The sequence below is a fragment of the Bos mutus genome, chromosome 5 (assembly GCF_027580195.1).
Source record: "Bos mutus isolate GX-2022 chromosome 5, NWIPB_WYAK_1.1, whole genome shotgun sequence".
Lineage (NCBI taxonomy): Eukaryota > Metazoa > Chordata > Mammalia > Artiodactyla > Bovidae > Bos > Bos mutus.
Window position 1 is genome coordinate 115,900,603 of NC_091621.1, and position 12,378 is coordinate 115,912,980.

The 12,378-nt window shown below is 50.7% G+C and overlaps 1 protein-coding gene across 2 annotated transcripts in view; it reads right to left on the reverse strand.

Annotated features, from left to right (window-relative positions):
- VWF (von Willebrand factor) overlaps positions 1 to 12,378 on the reverse strand; it is a 127,690-nt gene that overhangs the window by 69,533 nt on the left and 45,779 nt on the right. For both annotated transcript variants that reach the window (XM_070371770.1, XM_070371771.1), the window contains 4 exons: positions 12,011 to 12,226; positions 5,762 to 6,002; positions 4,138 to 4,232; positions 1,271 to 1,431 (listed from right to left, as the gene is read on the reverse strand). In XM_070371770.1, coding sequence (XP_070227871.1) covers positions 1,271 to 1,431; positions 4,138 to 4,232; positions 5,762 to 6,002; positions 12,011 to 12,226 — 713 coding nt within the window. The remainder of the gene's footprint in view (positions 1 to 1,270; positions 1,432 to 4,137; positions 4,233 to 5,761; positions 6,003 to 12,010; positions 12,227 to 12,378) is intronic.

The following is a 12,378-nucleotide window of genomic DNA, read 5'->3' on the forward strand; positions in this document are numbered from 1 at the left end:
AATTATGAAGTAGAAAAAATTTGGTTTTGTCACTTTTCTCTGAAAAAAACCCACCTCACCCCTCCACACTGACCCATTCTCCAAAACCTTTTTTTTTTTTTTTTTTGCCTTCCAACTGCGCTATGTCCTCCCTGCTAATATTTCCAGCTCAATGCATGTTTGCTACCAGGAAAGAATCTGATGAACTAACTCTCACTAAAGTGTGAATGACTTCCTATGAGGATTTATAAGAGAAGCTTTCTTAAAGTTCTTTTTTGTTAACCAAACTAACTTCATACCTATCATATTTTAGTAAATCTGATAAGGTGACAAACCATAGGAAGTATAGGAGATATCTTTGAGACAGGAGGGCTTTCTGGAACCTTTTAAGATTACATTTCATAGGATTTGCAATGCCCTCCTGTGAGGCTCTCTGTGGATGTGCCCCTGAGCCCAAGCTCTAGCTTTCAAGAAGCAGCCCCAACCAAGAAGGAAAGGGAGAGAAGAAATAAATCAGGAGGTTGGAACTGACATATACTCACAACTAAACATAAAATTGATAACGAATAAGAACCTACTGTACAGCACAGAGAACTCTACTCAATACTCTGTAATGAGCTATATGGGAAAAAGAATCTTAAAAAGAGTGGATACATGTATAACTGATTCAGTTTGCTGCACAGCAGAAACTAACACCACATTGTAAATCCAAATACACCAATAAAAATTAATTTAAAACAAAACCAAATAAAAACAGCACCAAAGTCTTTTCAGGCTTCCCAGTGGGCCAGCGAGAAAATCAGGCCTCAAAGGACCAGGGAAATAAACACACTTCCCCTCTGCCAAGAGGTTCCCTGGTGCCAGCAGAGCTGGGTACCAGTTTGGAGGATGTGGCCACTAGACTTCAGAGGTAAGTGAGCATCTCGCAGACAGTAGTACACCTGGGGCTGGGAGACAGGAGACCAGGATTTCCACTACACAATTGTGTATCCTTGAATGGTTCTGTGTCTTTTCTGTCCTTGGTCTCCTCCAGTGTGGCAGGAAGTGAAAGCTTGAGTCTAGGGCTCTGCCTGGAGACTGTGTCCAGCCCTGGCTGGAGGGCGAGAGACGGGCCCTGGACTGTGGTTTGCTGCCACCTCGTGGTGGATGCAGGTAATGGTATAATTTAAACGCAGGTGGTCCATTCAAGAATTTTTGCACAAAAAGGCTTGGGAACTTTTCTAGAGCAATCCCCTCATTTTTGTTGATCTTTCATGGGAAAAAAAAAAAACAACAAAATCTTGGTTCTCACCATGCCCGGGGGGCAGAGGCAGCCGGACACACAGCCAGTGCTCATGCATTCCAGGTCATAGTTCTGGCAGGTCTTGGTGCATTCAAGCCCTTCGGCCCTCGGGTTGTCAGCAGGGCACACCACCTTGACCATGGGGGGCCGGCAGGACAGGCTCCTTTTGCCTTGGAGTCAGGAAAACCACAGATCAGCGGAGGGGTGAACAGGTCTGCCATCTACCCTGTACTTCATCCCCTGCCTGCAGTCACTCCACCCTAGAGGCTCAGGCTGTACGCCCTGGGACACGGCACTGCCTGACCTCCAGCCGGGCCCTGGGCAGCAGCTTCATCTATCATCTGACCTCTGACCTTTGCCCACACTGAAGGCACTTCTGCTGAGCTCAGCACCCCTCCGATGGCCCATGTTCCTCATCCCCTGACCCTGCCGCTGCCCACTACACTGAATCAGGACACACCGCAGAAACGTCCAGAGCCAGGATTTAGCCAGGTGCTAAAAAGGAACCTTTGCCCCAACACAATCATTCCTAAAATTAGCTTAATCACAGGAACTTTAAAGGGGGCTTTGCTCACATGTCCTCCTCTGCCCGGCCCCCAACCGTCCCAGCCCCTCCATTTAAACCTGGAACATTCCATCCCTGGACCCTCCTACCTGTCCCCAACCCCCGCTTTGTCACTCTCCACCTGATCGCCTGACATCGTATTCTGATGCACCATTTATTTTACTTCTTTGTTGACTGTTCACACCCATCCCACCCACAGGCTAAAATATCTGCTCCATGTAAGTGGGGGGGGGTGGTGGCGCGATATCTGCTTTGTTCACTGATACATTTCCTGACAATTAGTATCACTGCCTAATTGAATAAATGATGGCAGCAGATGACTGATACACAGCCTGTCTTTCAAAAACCGTGATGCGCTGGATTGCATTTTTATCTTACATATAGAGCATTTACTACCTCATATGGGTAAGAAAGTCAGAATTTCCAGCCTCATTTTTATATGGAAACGTCTGTTAGGAAACTAAAACCCTAAGAGGTTAAATGATTTTTCCAAATCACATGAAATTCTAGGAGTTCCCTGACTTTGAAAAAAGATACCCTCCAGTGACTAGACAAGCAGACAACTCTAGGCAAGAAAGGCATGAAAGACCTAAGAGGCAGAATGTAGCCGAGAGGGGTGATGTCGTGGGGGAAAGGCTTCAGTGAGAGAGAGCGGAAGGAAGAAAGAGGCAGAGGGATGCAGTGACCTTGCGGTCCGCTATGGACTGAATGGTTGTGTCCCCCAAAATTCATGTGCTGCAATCCTAACCCCCAAAGGTTAAGAGGTTAGAAGGCAAGGGCTGGGGGAGGAGATTGGTTATGAGGGTGGGTGACCAATCATCCCTCATGAATGGGGTTAGCACCCTAAGGAAACATGCCATGGGGCTCCCTCGCCCCTTCCACCACGTGAGGACACAGTGAGGACCCAGAATCAGGTTCTCACCTGACCATGTGGGCACCCTGCTCTCGAATCTCCACCCTCCAAGACTATGAGAAGTAAGGATCTGCTGTTTACAAGCCCACAGTCTGCAGTATTTTGTTACGCGGCCTGAACAGACTAAGAAAAAGTCCTAAGTTCTGACAGCTGGTGAGCCGCCCGTGTGTTTCAGATCCTGCCCCAGCTATTGGCTGAGATGCTCGACAACCAGCCAGCCATGCGGAGGGAGAGGGCAAACTCCCAGGGCCCTCGAAAAACAAACATGGTCACAGAGCTGGGTCAGAGGGAGGGTCTTGGGTAAAGTGAGAGGCAGGAAGAAGAGGTTGAAAAATAGCCCATATAAGACAGCGTATTAAAAAGCAGAGACATCACTTCACCAACAAAGGTTCATCTAGTCAAAGCTATGGTTTTTCCAGCAGTCATGTATGGATGTGAGAGCTGGACCATAAAGAAGGCTGAGCACCGAAGAACTGGTGCTTTTGAATTATGGTGCTGCAGAAGACTCTTGAGAGTCCCTTGGACAGCCGAGAGATCAAACTAGTCAATTCTAAAGGAAATCAGTTTTGAATATTCATTGGAAGGACTGATGCTAAAGCTGACGCTCCAAAACTTTGGCAACCTGATGCAAAGAGCCAACTCATTGGAAAAGACCCCGATGCTTGATTGAGGGGAGGAGGAGGAGGGGGTGACAGAGGACGAGATGGTTAGATAGCATGACTGATTCAGTGGACAAGAATTTGAGCAAACTTCAGGAGATGGGGGAGGACAGAGGAGCCTGGTATGGTGCGTGGGGTAGCAAAGAGCCAAAACGACTCAGCAACTGAAGAACAATTTGCCTAAAGGCATCCCACTTCCTCCTCCTAGGGGGATCCTTTCTACACAAGGTGACAATCCATCTGGAATCCCATGAGGTCCCTGCTCCATAAATGTGAATATGGTCCCACCAGCCCCAGGTCAGCCTCTTCTCTCTCCTGTGTCTCAACCCTAAACAGCACAGCATCAATTACGACCTTCACACTAAAGGCACCAGGTTCAAACTGCTCTCTCCAATCCATCTGAGAAGCTTTCTAAAGAGGTGTCCTGGTCAGCATGTCCCTTGACAGAGAGGCCATCGGAGGAGGGCGGTGTTAACCACAGTCAAAGTGGCCAACACACCCACAGCTGCTCCCTGGGTTAAGGTCCCCGTGGGCCGAAGCAAGATCTCGCTGGTCCATCCTACAGGCAATTCAGTCTTTCCTCATCACAAAATTAAACTCCTCCTGCCTCAATACTTGAGATGTCCACATGCAAAGACCTGGAGGTCACCCACCCAAACACATGCCTGAATGCAGCCAGCCCCCTCGCCCACGCCGTCTGAGCAGAGGGAGTGGGGAGCTCATGGTGAGCAGTACTCACTGCGGTGGGACAGGGGGCTGCTGAGGACTGCTTCAGGCAGCAGGCTCCCTGGGGCTCCACTCGTGGAGCAGTGCATGAAGCCATCTTCGCAGTAGCTGCAGAAACAAAGGTCACAGCCTCACTTAGAGGGACTCCCCGCCTCCCACAAGGTGCTCTGCCCACTCCAGCCGGGCTCCCATCCCATCATCCATGTGAAAGGCAGCTGCTCACCACACTACAAAACAAGAGGGCCACCAGGACCTTCTGATCGCCAAACTCAATGGCCTCTTCTCCACTTAACGAAGAGTTCAGGAGTCCCTGGGTTCCAGCCAGTTGCTGGGTGGCTTGGGAAAGCGATCATATCCCTAAGCCTCAAATTCCTACTGAAAAAGCCAGGTCTGCCTGCCTAACAGTGTTGTTGCAAGGTCTTGGAGAGAAACACCTTGAATATTACAGCCCAGTCGCTCAGTCGTGTCTGACCCTTTGTTACCCCATGGACTGTAGCCCCCCCAAGCTCCTCTGTCCATGGAATTCTCCAGACAAGAATACTGGAGTGGGTTGCCATTTCCTCCTCCAGGGGATCTTCCCAACCCAGGGATCGAACCCTGGTCTCCTACACTTTAGGCAGATTCTTTACCATCAGAGCCACCAGGGAAGCCCAGAGGGTGAGTAAAGGATTGAGTAAAATAGGGCATGGAAGAATTTTGGGGGTGATGAAAACATTCTGTATCTTGAGTGTGACAGTAGTTACCTGATGTACACACTTGTAAACACCTATAGCTCTGTATACCGAAGAGGAGAAATTTTATTGTGTGTGAGTTATATCTCAAACAAAACTTTTTCTAAAATTGTTTAAAAATCAGAACAGCAAAGAGGTCATAATCAGGGAAGCCGAGGCTGGATGCATTAGGGCTCCTGATACTATTCTCCCCACTCCAATGTCTGAAATTTTCCATCAACAGGACATTTCAGCTGGTTTTCCTTGTAGACAGTCAGCTTTGAGGCCCACTCTGTGTCCAGTTCATCTTTAGGTCACCGTCTCTAGCCTAGCACCCAGGACAGAACCGGTGCCAAGGAGGTGTTTGTAAATGTTCTGTTACAAATTTTTTCTGCGACTGTGACTGCCCTGCTGACACTGACCATGCCCAAGGGCCTGGGTGAAGGACAGCAGGAAGTAGGTGTGATCTGGATTTTTTTTTTTCCCCAAGAAAAGCATGAGGCAAGTGGGGACAGTGATGTGCTCTGGAGGCGATGCTACTATGGTCAATGTTCTTCTGGCTCAAATGCTTTGTTCTGAGAATGCTGACGGGAGGCCGAAGGGGAGGCTGGCAGGGAGCACTCTCATCTCCTGTTCTAGAAAAGGCAAACTGACACCTCATGCAGGGAGTGGGGCTCCAGGAGTGACAGCTGGCTTACTGCTCACCTCTTAGTCCCACCGCCAGCCTGAAGCTCCAGTGCCGGGCACAGGAAGGCAGACAGAAGGCCTGGGTATCCCAGCTTAGCTCCCAACTCACTGTGCAACACTGGGCGGGCACTTCCTGCCTGCCCATGGGCCTCAGTGTACCCATCCATGAAATGGAGGACTCAGAGGACCATTTCCCGGCCCTGCCATTCCCGGGGTCCCCAGTCCCGCTGCTCGACTCACCACATGGTGTGATGGTCCGAGAAGATGTCTTCGGGTTGGAAGATCTCACCGTCGTAGTAACAGGGGCACTGGGCCTTGGGCACACAGGACCCTGTCTCGTCCAGGAAGAGCCCCGGCGGGCAGAAGCAGCCCTCCAGACAGACCTCGGTGCATTCCTCGTCCGGATGGGAGAGTGAGCGGCAGGTGAGGTTGCAGGGGGTCCCACACTGCTGGTACACCTGGCCGTGTGGGCAGCTCAGCGCTGGGGGAGAGGGCGGGGCCAGGACAGACACAGCGGAAACGTTACGACGAGCAGGACTGTGGTTCTAGGACCAGCAGTCCCACCCGCTGCCTCTGAGACCCCCAATTACACCTGCATGGTCATCGCCTTATCTTCCCACCGGGAGCAAAAGTGTGTTTTTATGCTCACAACTGTCTGTTCTTTTTATTTTTTATTTTTTTCTATTTTTTGGCTGCATAGGAGATCTTCATTCCCCAACCAGCGTTGAAACCCTCTTCAGTGAAAGTGCGCAGTCTTAACCACTGGACCGCCAAGGTTCCCCACAAATGACTGTTCTAATTACGGAAGTACACGCTTTCTCCTCTGTTTAACTAGGGGGACCATGCTTTGGTCATTTTTGAACTCTCAGAGCCTGGGACAGAGTAGAAATCCTGGTAGATTTTAGGGCTGTAAATATCAACCCTGAATACTCATTGGAAGGATTGATGCTGAAGCTCCAATACTTTGGCCACCTGATGCAAAGAGCTGCCTCATTGGAAAAGACCCTGATGCTGGGAAAGATTGAGGGCAGGAGGAGAAGGGGATGACAGAGGATGAGATGGTTGGATGGCATCACTGACTTGATGGACATGAGTCTGAGCAAACCCCAGGAGATGGTGAAGGACAGGGCAGCCTGGCTTGCTGCAATCCACGGGATTGCAAAGAGTTGGACACAGCTAAGTGACTGAACGACAACAATTAAAGAAAGACTTGGCAGGGATGGGCGAGGGCATTTCTCCCTTGATGATAAAAACAATGACAGCTCCCTTAACTAAGCACCTACTGGATACCCTGCTCTTCACGGGGGTTTTACGCCTTTGGTGCCTCTCAATGAGTGAGACCTCACAATCCCACCACCAGAGGTAAGAAACCTGAAACTTAAGCTTAGTGACCCATCAGGGACCTGCCTTCCAGGAAGAGGCTGAGGCAGGATTTTTTTTTTTTTTTTTGCCACATTGGGTATTAGTTACAACATATGGGATCTAGTTCCCAGATCAGGGATCGAATCCAGGCTCCCTGCATTGGGAGCGCTGAGTCTTAGCCACTGGACAACCAGAGAAGTCCTTGAGGCAGGATTTGAACCCAGCTCTCTGTGACAGCCCCAAAGCTCATGCTCTTAACCATTATGCTCTAAAAGAAAACAGTCCCCTAGGAGCCAGGCTTTGGGGACGTGCCAGTCACAAAGAGCTGGGGCACTCAGAGCAGGCAGCACCCACCTCCCCATAGCCCTTGCCCTTCCTGGCCTTCTCCCACATAGAAATATAAAACAGCTAAGAGAGTGGGCGCTGAACACCAAGTTCCCGGGTTCAAGTCCCAGCCGTGCCTCTAGTCAGCAGTGTCCTTGCTGGAATATAAAAATACCATCCAGCTGGGTGGCTGTGAAGGCTAAGGGAGTTTCGAGTCACGCCTGGCAGGTGGTGATTGTCTGCCGCTTTCCTGCCTTCGTGAGAAAGGGGAAACGCAGCCCGAGCTCTGCAGGCCCCAAACCTAAGCGGCCCCGGCACTGACGGGCCCCAGCCAGGATTCAGCCCACTGAGCTCACGGTCCTCTCACAATCTCCCCGATAATGGAATTCTTGACTGGTGGCGGGGGAGGGAGATTGGTGTTGAGGGAGGCACTTGGCTCCTTCAAGATGCTTTCCCATTGCGGATCAGCTGTCATCCAAGAAATAAGAAGCTCACCCTGAGGACACTCCTCTCAGGATCATAGAACTTGTTGCTCCCTGTTAGAAGCCATTTCTCCAGCAGAAACCTGCTGGCTGTGTCCCAGGGAAGCTGTAGAGGGAAAGCCTGATCGTGAACCTCAGAAATGTCCACGCCGGGGTGCCTCCCCACCTACAACTGCCCCGGGTGGGTGTGGTGTTTGAGGGAAGCTGGGAGGGGAGGGGCTCTAACCATGTTAGACACAGACTTTTTTCCAAACCAGCAGAGACACTGGGTCATCGGATGAATATTTAGAGCAAAGGTGGATTAAGATGGAACGTGCATACGTGATTCACTCAGTTGTGCCCAACTCTTTGCAACCCCATGGACCACAGCCCGCCAGGTTCCTCTGTCCATGGGATTTCTCAGTCAAGAATACTGGAGTGGGTTGCCATTTCCTTCTGCAAGGGGATCTTCCCAATCCAGGAATCAAACCTGCATCTCTTGTGTCTCCTGCATTGGCAGGTGGATTCTTTACCGCTGTACCACCTGGGAAGCCCTAAGATGGGACAGGTTGGGTTCTAAAGATGGGCGTCCCAATCCACTGAACCTATGACTGTAAGGGCACATTTCATCCAATCAGAAGGAGCTAGAGCTGAGAAGGCTTTTTCCTCTGAGAAGCCGGCTCAGCCGTGTTAAATGTCTCCTTCTTCCCCAGAGAATCCCATGGAGGGAGGAGCCTGGTAGGCTACAGTCCATGGGGTCGCAAAGAGTCGGACACGTCTGAGCGACTTCACTTTCACTTTCACTTTCACTTTTTCTTCCCCAGAAGTAATATCATCTGTTTAACATGCGTTGACTGTGTGTCCACCGCATGGGGCGTGGAAGGGGCTGTGCTAGTCTGGGGGATGCAGAGATGGTAAGACTTGGTCCCTGCCTGCCAGGAGCCTGGGGTCTTGTCTTTCCAAAGGAAACACAACCAATTTCCAAGGGGAAAAAAAAATCTTGTGCTTCTCAGGACTCTCCTGATAGCACCTTGTAAAGCAGCTACACAATCGGGTCTTGCTCCATGAGAGTCCCCAGTGGGTATGGCCTATTCCTGGGGACAGAGTTAGTTGTTTAGGGATTCTGCTCATTTCTCAGGAAGGGAAAATGAGGTGCAGGATGGAGGAGGAACCCAGGCATCCTGCCCCCCCTTCCTCAGGCCTCAGAGCCAGGGCCACCTGGCTGGTTTTCTCTGGTTCAGCTCATAGAGACAGATCCCTCTTGTCCTTAAAAGTCTTCAGGGACAGGTTCTGCCCTGGTGGTCCAGTGGTTACAAATCTCAATGGTCCACTGAGCCCGTGTGCCCCAACTGGAAAATCCATGCACTATGGTGAAAGATCCAGCCTGAGACAAAGAAGATCCCAAAGCAACCAAATAAATATTTTTTAAAAGACTGACATAGCCTAGATAAATAAATTTTTCTTTTAAAGTCTCCAGGGATGGGGAGACACTTTCTGCACTTTCTGCCATATCACGAAGCCTTGAGAGCCAGGAAACTCTAACCAAAGGTCAGCGCCTGTTGCTGCGGAGTCGGCCCATCCCCTTTTTGTTCTGTTCTGGGTGGGGGTTAAGAACAGTCACTCCTAAGAGTTTAAAGACTATTTGGGTAAGCCCTCGGCATTCTGGGGGACTGTCCTAAAGGAGGAAATCCTTCAGGCGGTTCAGCACAGGGATAATGCGTAGTGTCTAACATCAGCAGACGATCAAGGAGACAGGGACAGAGTGAAGGGACAAAGGAGGTGATACAGCAGTTAATGCCACTGGGGGACTGTGGGTCGAAAAAACATGGGAGACCCTGTAAGTTCACGGTGACTCAGAAAGCAGGTTTGCTTAACCACAGAACCAAGCAGGCTTGCTTAGCAACAAAACCAGGAGACAAGTCTCCAAACAATAAAACAATGATGGCATGAAACCCACATCCTGCCCAGTGAGCTCAGTAAGTTAATGATCCCTAGGACATGCTCTCTGCACCCACGGAAACATAATCTGTGGACCCAGCTTGACCATGTAGGAACAAGAAAACTCACCTGCTCAACCTGGACGAGGAGCTGATGATGGAAGCAGGACGTCTACTCAAGAAGGACAGAGTCTTCTCCCCCTCCCCACTTTTCCTCTGATTATAAAACTGTAGCCCAGTAAGTTCTCAGGATGTGGCATTTCTCACCCACCCACGTGTACAACCTCACAAGTGTCCTATTCTAATAAATCACTTCTTGGCCTCTCGCTGAATTCTTTTCCGCCCTGAGACATAAACAACTGTGGTACTGGAGCTCTTTAGAGCTCACGAAAGAACACCAAACTGTTTTAAAAACATATTCACAAACAGACACCACTTACTCCAGATCATGTCTCCCAATTTCTAAACAGCAAACGCTGATAAGGGTTTTGGAGGGTGAAGTGAAGGGCTCGAAGCAAGTTGCCAGTGAGGTCTCAGCCTCAGTCCCCCTGGCTGCTGGCCTTTGACCCTGTGACACCCCAGGGAAGGCGGGATGGGGGCACAACTGCACACACCTAAACACTTCATCCTCTTCATCCTCACTTTGTGTCTGTTTCTCTTTTTTGTAAGGTCGCTTAAAATCAGATCGCACCTAAACTCATTTTTATAAGGTCGCTTAAACTTGGCTCATTTAATCCCAAATAATGACACTTCTAGAGCCCCCAAACCTAAACTCCTCTTCAAATATGTGTTGTTAAGTCCTTTTACTGTCTTCTGTAGTTCCTATTTTCCTGCTTCTATCAGAACCACCAACATTTATGTCTCCAAATACATCTACTTCACCCTATAAATCAGTGTCCACTAGACCATATCCTCCTTCAATGCCTTCACTTCTACATCCCTATTATTATTCCACCATCAGAAACAACTTTTCTCCATCAAGAAAGTGCCTTTTTTAAAGCCTGGTCAAGGGCGTGCGTGTACATGCTAAGTCACTTCAGTTGTGTCCAACTCTTTGCAACCCCATGGACTGTAGCCCACCAGGCTCTTCTGTCCATGGGATTCTCCAGGCACGAATACTGGAGTGGGTTTCCATGCCCTCCTTCAGGGGATATTCCCCACCCAGGGACTTCCCCACCTCCAGGAAGCCTTCCTTGGTTGCCCCTGCCTTAATCTAACTATGCTCTTGCTCAGTGTGACAGGAACCTAGTCAGGGAGGCAGTTTCCATCTCTGCCTCAAACAAGAAGGTCCAGGCCCTACAGCACTGTGACTGCCTGGCCACGCAGGGCACCGGGCAAATGTTCCCAGAGCAACAGTAACAACCAACCAGGGACCAGAGTGCGGGGCACACATGAGTTCAGATGCCAGGCCTTTAACAGTGCCGGAGAGGCTCTCAGATCGTCTGGGGACAATGACTTTACTCTACATTACACGACTTCACACAGTGCTGGAGCTGTGGGCAGGGACTGCTCCGAGGTTTACCTGAAGTTATAAGCAGAGGACGGGCTTCCTAGGTGGAGCTAGTGGTAGACTCCTCCTGCCAATGCAGGAAACGTAAGAGATGCAGGTTCGATCCCTGGGTCAAGAAGATCCCCTGCAGGAGGAATTGGCAACCCACTCCAGCATCCTTGCCTGGAAAATTCCATGGACAGAGGAGCCTGGCGAGCTATATAGTCCGTAGGATCGCAAAGAGTTGGACATGACTGAGCACACATGAGGAGGAGGATCAAAGAAGAATATATCCACAGTTATCTCAGAAAGTTATTAAAATACTCCTTTTCCCAGTTACACATCTCTGAGGCCAGATATTCATGCAAAGCGCTGCAAAGAGTCAGAAACAACAGAAGCGACTTAAAGAAGTGAAAGTGAAAGTCACTCAGTCATGTCTGAGCGACCCCATGGACTATACAGGCCATGGAATTCTCCAGACCAGGATACTGGAGTGGGTAGCCTTTCTCTTCTCCAGGGGATCTTCCCAACCCAGGGATTGAACCCAGAAGTAACTTAGCACACACACATTCAAGCAGAGGACTGGCACCTGCCTCTCTCCCATTGCTTCATCAGACCCTCCAGGTATGCAGGAACCCATGGGCATCTGGGACCCACTCGCTCCTCACCCCCACCCTACGTGTATCCCACACCAGGTAGCAGCAGCCTCAGAAATCTCTGCCAGGCAGGGACCCCAGTCCCCACTGCCCTGTCCTTCCAGGAAATGGGAGGGGTGAGGGATGGGAGAAGATGCCCTGGGCTCCTTCCCCAGTGGCAATAAAGCAAAGACAGTGCTCTGACCTGTCCCAGAGCAGAGGGCATCCCAGCGGATCCTGCTGGTTGGCCTGGAGGGGCAGCAGACGGGGAGGACACTTACCACAGAAGCTGGGCTCCCGCCATCCGACGTGCACGCCCCTCCGGGCGCAGGCCGCTGCGTAGTTGGCCACCGCGTCGCACAGGCAGTCTCTGCCGTCGGAGCAGGCGCACACGTCGTAGCGGCAGTTGCGCAGGTAGGGCAGCGGGCTCACGGCGCTGTGGCAGGCCTCGAACTTGGCGGACGTCAGGATGGCGCAGGCCTGGTCTGCGAACTTGGCTGTGGGGAAAGGAGGGGCGTGTCCCGACCGCGCACGGGCACGCGCACTCGGACCCCAAGACCAAAATCCCTAAACTCGCCCCCTCTAGGCTGAGCCAACAGCAAAAACAGCTTCTCTCTGGTCTGGGAACCATGGCGATTTTTCTTCCGCA